This window comes from Bos mutus, chromosome 5 (assembly GCF_027580195.1).
Source record: "Bos mutus isolate GX-2022 chromosome 5, NWIPB_WYAK_1.1, whole genome shotgun sequence".
Lineage (NCBI taxonomy): Eukaryota > Metazoa > Chordata > Mammalia > Artiodactyla > Bovidae > Bos > Bos mutus.
Genome location: NC_091621.1, coordinates 14,750,116 through 14,764,407, shown reverse-complemented (window position 1 = coordinate 14,764,407; position 14,292 = coordinate 14,750,116). Strand labels below are relative to the sequence as shown.

The 14,292-nt window shown below is 56.2% G+C and overlaps 3 protein-coding genes across 4 annotated transcripts; 1 reads left to right on the top strand and 2 right to left on the bottom strand.

Moving 5' to 3' along the window:
* The first annotated feature begins 471 nt into the window (after nt 1-471).
* On the top strand, nt 472-3,720 carry CD63 (CD63 molecule). The gene is made up of 8 exons (XM_070370342.1): nt 472-552; nt 1,148-1,224; nt 2,202-2,390; nt 2,554-2,628; nt 2,730-2,825; nt 2,938-3,075; nt 3,323-3,406; nt 3,571-3,720. The coding sequence occupies exons 2-8, from the start codon at nt 1,159-1,161 to the stop codon at nt 3,634-3,636; spliced, it is 714 nt and encodes a 237-aa protein (XP_070226443.1). The 5' UTR covers nt 472-552; nt 1,148-1,158; the 3' UTR covers nt 3,637-3,720.
* A 140-nt stretch (nt 3,721-3,860) lies between these two features.
* On the bottom strand, nt 3,861-9,607 carry RDH5 (retinol dehydrogenase 5). Of its 2 annotated transcripts, none has more exons than XM_070370341.1 (5): nt 9,362-9,607; nt 8,032-8,359; nt 7,606-7,864; nt 5,826-5,989; nt 3,861-5,561 (listed from the first exon to the last, which is right to left on the bottom strand). In XM_070370341.1, exons 1-5 carry the CDS (start codon nt 9,551-9,553, stop codon nt 5,338-5,340), a joined length of 1,167 nt encoding a protein of 388 aa, XP_070226442.1. In that variant the 5' UTR covers nt 9,554-9,607; the 3' UTR covers nt 3,861-5,337. The 2 variants fall into 2 exon arrangements, with proteins under 2 accessions (XP_070226442.1, XP_005905940.1); XM_005905878.3 differs by having other exon boundaries at nt 8,931-9,501.
* Nucleotides 9,608-9,748: 141 nt separating this feature from the next.
* On the bottom strand, nt 9,749-13,419 carry BLOC1S1 (biogenesis of lysosomal organelles complex 1 subunit 1). The gene is made up of 4 exons (XM_070370344.1): nt 13,256-13,419; nt 12,467-12,539; nt 10,239-10,371; nt 9,749-9,957 (listed from the first exon to the last, which is right to left on the bottom strand). The coding sequence occupies exons 1-4, from the start codon at nt 13,314-13,316 to the stop codon at nt 9,847-9,849; spliced, it is 378 nt and encodes a 125-aa protein (XP_070226445.1). The 5' UTR covers nt 13,317-13,419; the 3' UTR covers nt 9,749-9,846.
* Between the last annotated feature and the right edge of the window lie 873 nt (nt 13,420-14,292).

Sequence of the window (14,292 nt, the reverse complement as noted above, 5' to 3'; positions counted from 1 at the left end):
GGAAAGGAGTTGGAGCGAGAGGAAGAGGGTGGGCTCTGGGTGGAGGATGAGGAGGCCTTCTGAAGACCATCTGGTCATCTCGCCTCAGCTCTGCAGCCCGACCCGGCGCTCAGAGAGTAACTCCGGGCGGCTTCTCCCTCCTTTAGCTTTCACATGTCTCCTCCCTTTCCCTGAGCCAGAAAGATCTAGGCGGCGCCGGGTCCCGCTCTCCTACCCCGAGGTGGCCCCTTTCTGGGGGCGCCAAAAGGGCCTCAGGCACCCCGAGGTCTTGCCCTTGGTGCCCTCGCTTGGTGGGGGTGGGCGCTGTCTCCGGGCGGGGGCCACGTGACCTCGACCGGGCGGGGGGCTTGGCCTTCCCCATATGAGCCCAGTGACTCAGGCCGCAGCTGTTCCCCCGTCACATGAGGGAGGCTGGAGGCCACTCGTCGGGGGAGGGGGCTGTGGCTGGAGCCGGGGCGGAGCCGCGCGCCGGGCGGGGCCGGAGCCAGGGGGTGCAGCTAGAGAGCCCCTGAGCAGCGGCGGGAGAGCAGCACACAGCCTCCGGGAGCCCAGGTGAGGCCGCGGGACCCTAGAGGCTGCGGCGGGGAGTGGGGAGGGGGTCACGGGTCGCCCCCAGCTCGGGGGCTCGCCCCAGGCCTCCGCAGATCTGCCGCGCTCCCCGCCGCTTCCGAGGCCCCCGCAACTTTTCAACTTGGTGAAGTTCGGGAGGCCCGGGACGGGCTGGGGTGCGGGGACGCCGGCCGCACTTCTGTTCGTCGGTGATCAGAACCCAGGGGAAAGGTCTCGGGGGTCGGGCTGGGGCTGAGGAGAGTTTTCCGTGACTGGTTTAGTGGAGAGGGGTGTTTAACACCTGGAGGCTGGAGGGCCGAGGGTAGGCGTTCGGTCCTGGCCGCTGCCAGCGCCCTCGGGTGGGTCCAGGGCCCCGCGAGGCGGCGGGGCGGGGTCCGGGCTGGGCTGCGGGCGCCCCCACCTCTCTTCTGCGGGTAGAGGAGGAGGCTGGAAGACGTGGATCTGACCGCGGGTTTCCGGGTGGGAGGGGCCGGGAATGGGGGCGGCTCAGGGGAGGTCTCGAGGGCCGGCGGGGAGCTCGGAAAGCGAGATCCCGCCTCGACCGGTTCTGATCCCCCCGCCCGCCCCTCTGCCCCAGGCCAGGCAGCCATGGCGGTGGAAGGAGGAATGAAATGTGTCAAGTTTCTGCTCTACGTTCTCCTGCTGGTCTTCTGCGTGAGTGGGGAGCGGGGCCGGCGCGGCGCGCTGGCAGGGTGCGGGGCGACCTGGCTCCGGAGGGATGAGGGGTGAGCGGCCAACAATGAAGGCAGCTGGAGACCAGATGTGGGAGGAAAAAGCCCGGGCTACAGCCGAAGCCAGCGCGGCCGTCCCTTTCTCCAGCTTTCGGGAAACTTTGAGGCTGGTTTGGGCCGACAAAGGCCGGTCTCCTTCTCCGTAAGCCCTCCGGGCCCTTCCTGTCTGGTGACCCAGCCTCCTGTGATATGGGGCAGTGGGGCAACCAGCCAACTGCCTGTTCTGATACTATCGCAGCTCTGCGCCTCGCCTCTGCTCCCCGCTTCTCTGTTCTTTCTCTCCCGCCACTCCTTCATCCCTCTTCATTCCCTCATCACCCCTCGCGGCCGCTTGGGGTGGGTAAGGGCTCTGCCCATCTCTATCGCTCCAGTCCTGGGCTCCTGGCTTGAGAGGCTACTGTTTGTACAGGGAGGGACCGGCCACTTTGACCCCTTTAAAACCCCTCCCTTCTCCCAGGCCCAGGAGGCCTGAGGAGCCCTCCTCACAGCTGGTGAGGATGTGGTCACTGAGGAGGATAGTGAGAAGGCAATTCTGGGAGCCCTGGAGGCGCATAGGAAGAGGCTCAAAGGAAGCATTGCTCTTTGTGAGGCATGTGTGTCCTGGGATCAAGGCTTACTGGAAACTTCTCTTTTTTTGCATTTGGTGAGAAATTGCTTGAAGGAAGGTGTGGTTCCTCCTGACGGCTTTCTCCCAGAGAGCCTTGAACAGTTTGCCTAGCCCTCACTGTGGGGCAAGGATGGGTCAGCCTCCTCCCCCACTGTCAAAAGTTTCCTGGAGGTGTGAGAATCCGTCTCTCTGGAGTGGGCTTCCATCTGTGTCCTGGGTCACCCGCACCTTCCACCGTGGGGGGCTGGTGGGTGCTGGGTCTTCTGAGTCCTGACCTGCCCTCCTCCTCACAGGCCTGTGCGGTGGGACTGATTGCTGTGGGCGTAGGGACCCACCTCGTCCTGAATCAGACTATCACCCATGGGGCCACCCCTAGTTTCCTGTTGCCTGTGGTCATCATCGCAGTGGGGGCCTTCCTCTTCCTGGTGGCCTTTGTGGGCTGCTGTGGAGCCTGCAAGGAGAACTACTGTCTTATGATCACAGTGAGTGGCTGTGGGCCAGCGTGGGTGCCTGGGGCTGCCGAAAGGGCATTTCTCTGGGCAGGGTTTGGGGGGTGGGTGGGTGAGGGAAACCTTGAATGTTCCTGAGACTGGCAGGGTCCTCCCACCCAGACTCTAACCTGACTCCTGTCCTTTGCACCTTCAGTTTGCCATCTTCTTGTCCCTTATCATGCTAGTTGAAGTGGCTGCAGCCATTGCTGGCTATGTGTTTAGAGACAAGGTAAGTAGGGAATAAGGGGAAGTCCTTGCCTCAGAGGTGTGGCTGCTCTGAGACCCGGTGCCCTAAGTTCTGACCTCCATGGTGCTCCTCCCTATTCCCAGGTGAGATCAGAATTTAATAAGGACTTCCGGCAGCAGATGAAGAATTATCCAAAAGACAACCAGACGGCATCGATCCTGGATAAGATGCAGAAAGATGTGAGTGGGGTTGCTGGGAGCAGGCGTAGTAGGAGAAGGAGATTCTTACCTCCATGTTGATGATGGAGGGTCACTTAACAGCCTTTCCCCCCATATCTCTGCTCTCCCCCAGTTTGAGTGCTGCGGGGCGGCTAACTACACAGACTGGGAGAAGATCCTGGCCGTGACCAATCAAGTCCCTGACTCCTGCTGCGTCAATATCACTCATAACTGTGGGATTAATTTCGTTGTGAAGGACATCCATACTGAGGTAGGAAGGGGGCTGAGATAGTAGGGGACTTGGGAAAGCTGGGAAATGTTTCAGGAGGTGAGAGGGACCAGGGGTGGAGGTGAAGAAGGTTGGGGCTCTGGGAAATTAGGCATCAGGGATCGGGAGGGGATCTGGTAATGCTGGGGATAGGATGAAAGGGACAGAGGGTGGGGGAGCCAGGTGGGCAGGGAGTGGGGTGTGGGAGATTTCTGACCGGGTCTTGTCTTGTGTGCCTGCCACCCGCCAGGGCTGTGTGGAGAAGATTGCGGCCTGGCTGAGGAAGAATGTGCTGGTGGTGGCTGCGGCAGCCCTGGGCATTGCCTTTGTGGAGGTGAGAGGCACCCTTGAGCATCTGGGAACTAGGGGCAGTGGGAGGGTGCTGAGCAGGGGACTGGTCTGTGGAGGGGAGCCCTGGTTGTCTCTGGGGTCTCTTGGGTAGGTCTCTATCTTGCCTCCCTGACCCCTCTTCACCCCCATCTCTCTCTGTCCTTCTAGATCCTGGGTATTGTCTTAGCATGCTGCCTTGTGAAGAGCATCCGAAGTGGCTATGAGGTGATGTAGGGGGTCTGTCTCTTCAGCCCCCTCATCCAGGGGAGTGGGGTAATATACTCCAGGTTTTTCAATTAAACGGATTATTTTTTCAGACCCCAAAGAGAAAGAGTCTCAATTTATCTTAAAGAGCGATACTTTATCCCTTATCCCTCTTTATCCATGTTCCCATCCTCTGGGACCCTGTTCTGTTTGCACCTCTGGGAAAGGCTGGCCTGTTTGGAGGGGGGGAGGGGGCAAAAGGAGGATTTTGCTCAAGGTTTTCTTTGGTCTGGCAGTGGATATGGGGATCCAGAGGAGGTTGAGGCCCACTGCCCTCCCTGTGCTGCCAGGCTCAGTGCTGAAGGGTTCATGAAGCCATCTCCCAAGTCAATGGGATTCCCTACAAAGGTCCTACCTGGGAGAGGCCGGCCTATATCCACCGTCGACATCTTCTCCCTGGCCTTCTGCCCACCTCAGACGTCCCAGCAACTCCCTGCTCCACTAATCCTCAAGGGGGCCTGGCTTCTTTCAGGGTGGTGACAAGTCACTTTTATACCTGTGTGGCCAGTTTATGTCCTTCTTGACTTACTTTAGATAATAGAAGAATTTAAGAGGTGGGTGCCTGTTTTTCCATGGAAACCACCCAGCTTGGCCTTGACTCCTCTTCACCAGCTCTCCACACCCCTATTCCCACTCTTTAACACTGGACTTCAACCTTAGTTCACGCAGAAAGGAGACATCCAACAGTGCCCTCTGGTGGCCACGTCTCTAGGTGCAGCTTCAAACACGCAAGACTGTCCCCTTGCGCCCCCTGTGGGTACTAGATGTTTTGCAGGTACTAAACACGCCAGAGACCCCGGAGGATGTCAGCTTAGGTGGTGGTGGTTGTTGAACCCATGTCTCCTGCGTCTCCTGCATTGGCAGGTGTGGTGTATCCTTTACCACTGAGCCACCAGGGAAGCCCCAGCCTAGGTTAGGAGTTAAATGGGGTCAATCTCCCACTGTGCAGCCATGAAATTAAAAGATGCTTACTCCTTGGAAGGAAAGTTATGACCAACCTAGATAGCATATTCAAAAGCAGAGACATTACTTTGCCAACAAAGGTCCGTCTAGTCAAGGCTATGGTTTTTCCAGTGGTCATGTATGGATGTGAGAGTTGGACTATAAAGAAAGCTGAGCACCGAAGAATTGATGCTTTTGAACTGTGGTGTTGGGAGAAGACTCTTGAGAGTCCCTTGGACTGCAAGGAGATCCAACCAGTCCATCCTAAAGCAGATCAGTCCTGGGTGTTCATTGGAAGGACTGATGCTGAAGCTGAAACTCCAATACTTTGGCCACCTGATGTGAAGAGCTGACTCATTTGAAAACACCCTGATGCTGGGAAAGATTGAGGGCAGGAGGAGAAGGGGACAACAAAGGATGAGATGGTTGGATGGCATCACCGACTCGATGGACGTGAGTCTGAGTGAACTCTGGGAGTTGGTGATGGACAGGGAGGCCTGGTATGCTTCGGATCATGGGGTCGCAAAGAGTTGGACACGACTGACCGACTGAACTGAACTGAACTCCCACTGTGCACCTTCATTTCTGCCCACCCACAGTGTTTTTTGTTTTGAATAATACATTTATTGAGTGACTGTTTTATGCCACGCACCAGGCAGTACCAGGGTAGGGGACAGAATAAATCAGAGTCCTTGCCTTGAACAGCCATCTTTTGCTGGAAGGCTGGATTTAGTAGACTGTCTGGGCAGGCTTGGGAAGGACCCAGGCGAGCACAGCATCCACCAGGCTGGCTGGCAAGTAGGAGGCTGGCAACCAGAGCAGCTTGGCATCCCAGCCTGGGCTGTAGCGGGTTCTGGGGTGACGGGCAGTTAGGGCATGCTCCAGGCACCTGCTCACCTTGGCCAGGTCCGGATCACAGATCATGTTCATGATACGTTGCTGCACTCTCAGGTCTGCAGCCCAGTGGACGGTTGTGATCAGTGTCCCTGTCCTGCTCCAGCCCACCCCAGGCCGGGTCTCTTGGGGTTCTCAGTTCCCTCCCCAGTTTGGGGTGTGGGCAGGTTGCCTATGGCTGGGGTGTTCTCCTATGGCACCCCCTTCTCCCTCATCCCTTCCCTGCCTGCCCTGCATGTCTCCTCCCAGCAGGCTGATGCAGGACTGGCCTTCTGGCACCCTTGTTTCCCTTCATGCGCCCCTTCGGGGGCCCAGCTACTCACATTTGGTGAGGAAGGCCTCCCCATAGAGGGCCTGTGTGGCTGGAGGCAGCCGTGCCCAGCAGGCCTGCAGGGTGTCCTCCAAAGTTTCCAGGTTTGTCACAGGGGTTCGGAAGAAGCCAGGTTCCACGATAGAGACCCGTACCCCAAAAGGAGCCACATCTCGCCTGGAGTGAGGGCAGACAGAGGTTTCTGGGTTCTTGTCTTTATAGGGAAAGGACCTTCAGGGACATGTGTAGGGATGCTGAGATGGGAAGAGGGTCAGGATTTCTGACAGGAAGAGACATCCCCACTGCCATGGGATGAGGGGCAAGCGGGTCAGAGGGAAGGCGGAGTTTCATTTGTTTTTGTTTTTTGGCCATGTTGTGTCATGCAGGATATTAGTTCCCCGACCAGGGCTCAAACCCGGGTGCCCTGCAGTCAAAGCATAGAGTCTTAACCACTGGACCACCAGGGAAGTCCCAAGGAGGTTGAGTTTTTCTTCCTTTGTATTCTCTTCTAGCACGTAGAGCAGGGACCAGCAAACTTCTTAAAGGGCCAGATAGTAAATATTGTCAGCATTGCAGATCTAAATATTATGTAGGTACTTACATAACTGATTATAGTGTAACTATTTAAAAATGCAAATGCCATTATTAGCTTGTAGGCAGCTGGCTAGAGATCTGGCCCTGGAAGCACAATCTGCCAACTCCTGAACTGGAAGAACCATGTTCCCTAGATCCCAAAACACGGGGTCGAAAGTGCTGGATCTTTGCTGGGGAAAAATTAGACTGGTGTTTGCTGGGGGAAAGTGGGAGTACCCAGAGCAGACTACCCAAGTCCAAGTTGAAAGTATATTTCCATGATGCTGATTAAATGAAAATTAAACGACTGAGGCATAGGGACAAAAGTGGATATTGATGCTATTTGCCGTGTGATGGTGACAGAGGAGGGCTTCCTTCAGAAGGTGGGCTCAGCTTGAGGGAATCAAAGGTCTGTTCCAAATTCAGGCCCTGTTCCTATGGTTGTTGAGTCTGCTTTGTGCTCTCATGGGACTTTGAACGTTATTGTCTAAATAGGGGCCGGAGGACATGAGGATCAGGCTCTGTAGGTATACGTGCCAGTGCTCCCACCAGTGTGTGGTCTTGGGTGACTTTGGGTATGTTAGTGTGGTGTGTGTGAGTCCCTCAGTCGTGTCTGACTCTCTGCAACCCCACAGACTGTGGCCCACCGGGCTTCTCTGTCCATAGAATTCTCCAGGCAAGAATACTGGAGTGGATAGACATTCCCTTCTCCAGGGGATCTTCCCAACCCAGGGACTGAACCTGCGTCTCCTGCATTGCAGGCAGATTCTTTACTGTGTGAGCCACCAGGGAAGCCCATCCCCTAAGGGTGTTAACACCTACCCTTACAGGATTTTAGGGAGAATTGAATGAGAAAGTGTTATGTAAAGGTACTCATGGTAAGTAATGGTTATCATTAGAAACAATAACACTAAGAGAGTGGGATTTTGGGGGCATTTTCTATGTACCAGGCTCTGCTGGAGCCTCACACATACCCTCATTTTACTCACCCACGAGGCAGGCCTCATCGTGATTTAACAGGAGGAACAAACTGGGAAAAAAACAGTAACTGACTAAGGTCACCAAGCTCACGAGTGAAAGCTGGGATCTGAACCCAGGAAGTCGAGCCCTAAACTGTCTCTTAAGCCCTAAACTCCACCATGCCATGTGGTGGGCAGCTGCTAATTTGTTGGTTGAGCAAGCTCCCCCTGAATTGGGAGCGGAGTCCCTGCCCTCCTCACCTCAGGCTGTCAGAGAAGGCCTCCAGGCCAAACTTGGAGACGCAGTAGCCCCCTCCATTGGCTGCCAGACGGCCAAGGACACTGGTGATGTTGATCACTCGGCCCCGGGCCTGCAGCAGCAGGGGCAGCAGGGCGAGGGTGACCCCGATGGGACCCAGCGTGTTCACATTCAGCACCCGCTGGAAGTCCTCCCGCGTCTGCCATGGGGTGGGACCAATGATGCCAGCCACACCAGCATTATTCACCAGACCAAAAAGCCCTGTGGGTGGATGAGAGGCGTGGGGTAGGGAAGGCATTCCCATTGCCCCTCTCCTTCCTGGGGGTATCTGAGCCCTGCCACTCCCCCCACACAGTCTCTCTGGCTTTCCACAGCCCCTGTGTGTGCACACCTCACATGCCTATCCCCGTGGCCCCCGCCACACTCACCTGCTTCCCCAACATGCGTTTCCACCCACTTGACTGCCTGCCGGATGCTCTGGGGATCTGTGACATCCAGCAGGGTGGTGTGGAGGCGGGAGGAGGCGACTCGTTGGAGGTCCTCCGCCCCCGAGGGTGTCAGGCAGCTGGCCAGTACTCGGAAGCCTCTCTGGTCCAGCCTCAGAGCAAGGAGCCGCCCAAAGCCCGAGTCACAGCCGGTGATGAAGATAAAAGCATCGCTGGCTGGCAGGCACTGCCGGTCCCTGAGCAACCACAGTGCTGCCCAGAGCAAGACACCCAGCAGCAGAGGCAGCCACATGGCTGGAGCCCAGGTGACCTGCAGGTGGCAGCCGAGGCTGGGCAGGGGGACGTGTCTAGCCGACGCTGGCCCTCCAGCCCTCACCCCTCAGATCCTTGCCTAGCTGGAAGTCTCTGGTTTGAGCAAATTGACAAATTACCTGCTTGGCAGATAACCTGCAGACAAACTATGGTTCATCTAAGTAAAGTGACGATCTGGGCAGACCCTGTATCTGTGGGTAACTTAACTGAATGGTCATGAGCTGGGTCCTGAGCAGACCGGCTGCATGGGAGCAGAGGGATCTTTGTTGTTGCCTCAGCTCCCACTAAACCAGCTGAGCCCTGTTTTTGGAAACACATAAAGGACCCCTGCATTCTAGTCCTGGTGGCTCCAAACTTATTGTGTGAGGCTGAGCACTGCCCTGTGTCTCTGAACTTGTTTTCTCATCTACCAAGTAGGGCTAACGCCCAACATGCCCACCTGGGAGCTGTGGAGGATCAAAGGGGATAAAGTATGAGGGGACACCCGCCAAGCTTTAGGCTTTGAGTTTTCAATATCACTAGTCTTCTCATAGCCACTGCCCCTCCCCTCCCCCCAGCACCCTGCTTACCTCCTCGGGAAAGCTGTTGGCAGGTACTATAGCACCTGAAGCTGTTCCTTTTGTTTTGCTCGAGAAACTTGTGGTCCAGGTCTTCCCAGGCTCCCACACTAGCTACAGCTAAGGCCAAAGTCCGTGGCGGGTGGACTGGGTACCAGAAGTATTAAGTGCATGTGGGGCTGGCGGGGGTGGGGTGGGGGAGGAGGAGCCAGGGAAGCTGGGCCTGTGGGCTGAAGCCAGGGCTTGGCACCGGCCAGGAGCGCCCGGCTCCCCCCTTGGCTTGGTCTTTTCTAGTGGGGCTTCCTGGCTCTCTCTGTCACTGATTGTTAAGACGAGGGTATCTGTCCAGGATGGCAGCTGCCCCCCTCTGTCAGTAACCTTGGACCTGTCATTCCTCCCCCTCCCCACCCTGAAGTGCTCCCACACCCGAGTTAATCTCCCACCTGGTCCAGACTCATGACACTGCTTAGCACCAGGCTGGGAGAGGCCGTGAGCACGTGGAGGGGCAGAGAGCCAGAGCTGGACCAGGACTGCTCTCTGTTTTGTTTCTCCTCTGCCAGAAATGGAAGTCCTGGGTTGGGAGGCTTGGGATGGGGCCCATTGCCCTTCTCTGGGGAGGGGTGGGGAACTCCCATGTTCTGCTTATCCGGAAGGTACCTGCAACAGGTACAAGGCCCGAGGAGGAGAAGAGACTTGAGACCTTAAGAGGAAGCTGGTTCCAGTCCCTACCCAAAAGAGACACCCAAAAGGTAGCATCTGTTAAGAGGAAGAGCCTTTGAATCTTCCATCCCCGCCCCCCACAAGAAGCTAGTAGTTCCTGGAGACAAACATGAAGAAATGGAGGCTTGTGTTTTATTCATGGGCTGTCAGCCTCCCTCCTGCCCGCCCGGGGCAGGTGGGAGATTCGGGGCAGGGAGAGCAGGCAGGGCTAGGAGGGGGCCGACTGCAGCTGCCCTTTGTAGACGTACTCCAGCGCGGTGGCAATGGTGCGCATGTCCAGCTCGATGCTCCGAGCCCAGTTCTCCACATCCCCAATTTCCTGGAAGGGAGGGGGTGGGAGCCCAGGAGTCAGGGTGGGTGGGGTGTGGCTCCAGGGGCTGGATGGGGGCACATTCCATCCATCCCCTAGAAAGGGCTTTGCTTGGACCCACCAGCTGCTTTTACCTCTTCCTCTAACTTCTGTGGCACTGGGGCCATAGATTTCTGGGCTTTCTGGGACTATCCGCACTTCCTTTTTAACCCTAGGCCAGAGGGGAGCCCCTGAGGGTGCAGTCAATGGAGTCATAGGATGAGGCTGGTGAGGCAGGCAGTGTGGCTTACCTTGAGTGCCTGGTTGAAGTTCTCCACCATCCCGATCCACTGGCCTGTCTGCTTGGCAAACTGGGCTGCCTGGACCTGCAGGGTCTTCACCTCATGGTCAAGCTTCCTCTGGTTCATGTAGGCCTGGGCCACACTAGAGGTTGGAGGAGGAGGGAGGCCATATCACCCAGCTGGTGGGGAGTGGTCTCCAGAACTAACATCCCAGGGCTGCAGTAGGAGGCTGCTCAGGAGTCAGGATGGAGAAAACCTTGGGATTTCAGCCATTCCTGGATGTAAGGCAAGTGACTACAAGAGCATGCAAGTGAGCCCGGTCCCTTCCTTCCACTCCCAGGATTCCCAGGAGAGCTAACTAGATACAGACCATTTCCTGCCCCAAAAGGAGCTCCCAAAGCTGGGGGAGAGAAGGGAGGGTGCACTTGGTCGGCAGGGGTGGAGGGGGTACCACTGGGGAAGAAGCTGGGAGGGAAAAGAGGCCATGGGGAGGCTGGGAAAATCCAGCAGCAGGGACACATCTGGCAATGATTGGGAGGCCAGGGATCAGTGCAAGAAGTTGGGAAGGGAAATCGGGCCCCTCCCTGAATCTGGGGTGGGATGGGAGAGCAACCCCCTCCCCAGGAACTCAGGGTCAAGAGAAGACATCCCAAGGGCTGCTTCCTGGCTCTGTCTCTCTCCCAATCCTCCTTTCGCCCACACAGATGAACGAACACACACACGCACTCTCTCTCTCTTCCTTCTGCTCTAGGCAATAGTCTTTCTTTTCTCCTTAATCACAGTTCGCTGCAGTTCCATTACTGCCATGAGGTTGGTATCCCCAGTCCTCTGCCCACTCACCCCCACCCCCCCAGTAATTGTGCAACAATTGTTATCCCTAATTGGTTGATGAATCTTTCATTCTCCGCCCCAAAGTTCTAGGTCAGCTGCGAGACTCCACATCCGGTGCCCCCACCCACTGGAATCTGTCGGGGCTGGAGGGGAGCAAGGGGGTTGTGTGTGGGGGGGTTGTTCCAGAGAGTGGGATGGACACCTGACAGGGGCTGAGATAGACTGAGCCTTTGTTTTCCTTTCCCGGGAATGAGAGGAGCTGTGGGCAGCAACACAAAAGGCTTTCTAATCTGGCTTTGGCTTAGCTGCCCTCTAAGCTGGACATAGGGTGGCCCCAAGCAAAGAAAGAGAAGCGGGAGAAACCTGGGCCAACCTCACAGCAGAGCCCAGGAGGCGCCGACGTGGGAGGGAGGGAAGGCGTCGACCCTGTCCCTTCTCTTTGGGAGATAGCTGGGTCACAGTGTGGGGTGTTATAGGAGCTGAAACAGGAATTGCAGGGGGCTCCCAATGCTTCAAGTTTCCCCTGGGAGCTCCTGAAATCCCCATTTACCCCATTGACCTCCTGCTTTCTCTCATTCACATTGAGTGGTGGGGGAGAACTGGATGGGGGGTCAGAGGTTCCAACCACAGCCTTCTCTTCCCCTAATCTTCCTGAGATGAGCAATGAAGATGATAGTCCCTGCCTGGCTCACTTGGGTGACTCAGTCTCTGAATTCACAACCAAGCTATTCCACTTGCCCTGGGTAGAAGGCATCACACTGCCTCCTTTCTCCCAACAGATGGCCTGGCTATCAAATCATCATCTCTGCACTTTTCTGGGTCACTTGGGGTCAAGAGGCAATGTTCTCTACTCCTTCCCATGTATCTGGTCATTACTGGCATCCTTACTTAGGATGGGAGCAAGGGGTGGTCTCTGGAGACCCGGAAGGATGAGGGAGTGTCAGCCTGGCTCTGCGGTGGCTCCTGGCATAGGTTCTGCCCTCACCCTCACCAGCTGTGTCATCTCTTTCCTGCCAGTTGCTCTCCAGACTTGCCAGAGGGTGGGAGGTGCAGAAGGAGAGGGTGGGAAGCTGTAGGGAAGGACGGTGCTCTCCCTCCTGCTGGAAGTGACAGCTGGACTTGGAGGGGTGAAGGGACGTGGCCAGATGGCATCAAGTCGTGAGCACCAGGGAGGTTATTGTTGGGAAAGGGAAATCTGGCTGCTTCTCCACTGGCCACAGCTGCTCCCCCCTGCCCAATGTTAGGGGTCAGAGCTGACTCAAGACTCTCTCCATAAAAGTTAAGCTGGGTGGGGGAGGGTAGGGGAATGAGAGGAACAGCTCATCCCCTCAGGAGCAGCCTGAAGGCTAGGCCAGTGCCTAAACTTGGGTGGAGGAGTGTTCGTGTTGACGCAAAGAGGTTCATACCCTACATTGAGGTGATCGACCAAAGCTTCTGTCAGGCAGGTCGCTGCAGTGATGGCCTCTCGCCTTCTCTTCTCTGGGTGGAGGGGGAAAAGGGATTAGATAGACTTGTTTTTTTGAGGAGTGATGCTTAAGGTTCCCCACCCATTCATTATTCTGCTAGCTATGGGAACACCTCAAGTAATTCCAGAGTGCCAGAGCTGACAGGGCCTTGCAAAACATAAAGCAAGCTCTTTCATTTTCGAGGTGAGGAAACTGGTAGCCTGAGAAGGGAAGCGATTCGCCCAGGGACGCTAAGTCCTTGGCAGCGACCAGGACTCCAGACTCTCAGGCACATTTTCCCCACTGGTTTGGCCTAAAGGTTGGTAACTCTGGGGTTCCCAGCCTGGATTCAGGACACAAGGGGCCCATCCCCATTTCGGCAGTTTCAGGCCTCCAAGAATCCCAGTCCTGTCGGGTCCTCAACACCCTCCTCTCTTCAGGAGGTTTCCTTCCCACTTCCAGGACGAGCGGCCCCCTGGACCAATCGGCACAGCGTTCCGTGAACAGGGGGCGGGGCTAGGATACTGCGGACACAGCGCGGGGGACGTTGCCAAGGGGGACGCTAATGCTGCTAAAGGGACCAGAGCCATTGGCAGGGGAACGGAACTCACCTCCACCAAAGCTCCTGTAATTTCCTCTACCCCAAGCCCGCGCCCTTCCCCGGATCTGGGCCGTTACTTGAGATCCAGGCTCCGGGCTGAGGCTAGGCCGCGGAGGGAGAGAAAACGGCGGGCTGGATACTCGGCTTACCCTGAAGCTCTTTGCGTTCATTCTGCTTGGCCTGGTGTTCTTTCAGCAGGCGGGACAGCATGGTCGCGGCGGGCTCGGGGTAGGGCGTGCCCAGCCCCCCTCCGACTCGCGGAACTAGACCTCGCAGCTCCGCTCCCGCCGGGCCGGGGTCACGTGGCCGCAATGTCACGTGAGGCCCGGAACCGCCCTCCTCTTGAGACCTGGGGTGGTAGGTAGAGAGGATCTTGGCTGGGAAGGGAGGTGATAGTAGGGGCAGGTGAGCTCTTGTCTTTATTGGGAACTCACTTTGCTAAGTGTGGGAAGACGTTTTCTTTAGTACTCAGGTTGCAGAACAGTTTTTAATCTCCTCTGGATCCCAGGATCCTAGGAGGGTTGTTGTTGCCAGGCTGTCTATCATGGTTCGGTTGTTGCGGGAGCAGAGGTTCCCAGGACTCATTGAAATTCTTTTCCTTCCCTGGCCTTTTCCTCCTGGCAGCTCTGGCCGGTTCTCAGTGAATCCTCAGCTCCTCCCTCCAGAGGGGGAATGCTGTCCTCTCTCTTCAAGCCCTGTCTCTTCTCGCCACCCCGCCAGAGTCCCTCAGCGTTTTAGGCATTTTCAGCGGCCTCCTAGGGAGCTTTGCTAATTTGGCTGGCTATGTGTGGTGAATGTGCCATTCCATCTCTGTCCTTTTGTGGTCAGGGAATGCAAGCCCATTTTATTTCAGTCTTACCAGCAGAACAAGTGCTCTTGCCAAAGTAGAAGGTAAATTATATAACACCTCTCTGAACTAATGAAGTGTTTCTGGGATTAACCCCAACAAGAAAAAAATATAAACATCACCAACATGTACTCGCTCTTACAACATTCTCTCTTGGTGCGCCGTACACTGACATGCTGGGTGGCTTTGGGCAAGTTGTGTATCTACGCTGGATGTTGGTTTTCTCCTTAGTAAAATTAGAAGATTGGATTAAATCAGCAGTTCTCAGCCTTAGCTAAACGTTAGACTCAGTTGGGGAAGTTTTAAAAAATATGCCTTGGTCCGTGACCAATCTCTGAG

Bases quoted from the DNA above. Each gene is read 5' to 3' on its own strand.
- CD63 (XM_070370342.1), top strand. From the start codon at position 1,159: ATGGCGGTGGAAGGAGGAATGAAATGTGTCAAGTTTCTGCTCTACGTT. The intron at 1,225-2,201 runs GTGAGTGGGGAG...TCCTCCTCACAG, and splicing joins TTCTCCTGCTGGTCTTCTGC to GCCTGTGCGGTGGGACTGAT. The intron at 2,629-2,729 runs GTAAGTAGGGAA...CCCTATTCCCAG, and splicing joins GCTATGTGTTTAGAGACAAG to GTGAGATCAGAATTTAATAA.
- RDH5 (XM_070370341.1), bottom strand. From the start codon at position 9,553: ATGGGAGTTCCCCACCCCTCCCCAGAGAAGGGCAATGGGCCCCATCCC. The intron at 8,360-9,361 runs GTGGGAGATTAA...TGCCACCTGCAG, and splicing joins GTGTCATGAGTCTGGACCAG to GTCACCTGGGCTCCAGCCAT. The intron at 5,562-5,825 runs GTGAGTAGCTGG...ACTGGGCTGCAG, and splicing joins GGAGGCCTTCCTCACCAAAT to ACCTGAGAGTGCAGCAACGT.
- BLOC1S1 (XM_070370344.1), bottom strand. From the start codon at position 13,316: ATGCTGTCCCGCCTGCTGAAAGAACACCAGGCCAAGCAGAATGAACGC. The intron at 12,540-13,255 runs GTAAGCCGAGTA...CCCTCCACCCAG, and splicing joins TGAACGCAAAGAGCTTCAGG to AGAAGAGAAGGCGAGAGGCC. The intron at 10,372-12,466 runs GTATGAACCTCT...TCCAACCTCTAG, and splicing joins GTCGATCACCTCAATGTAGG to TGTGGCCCAGGCCTACATGA.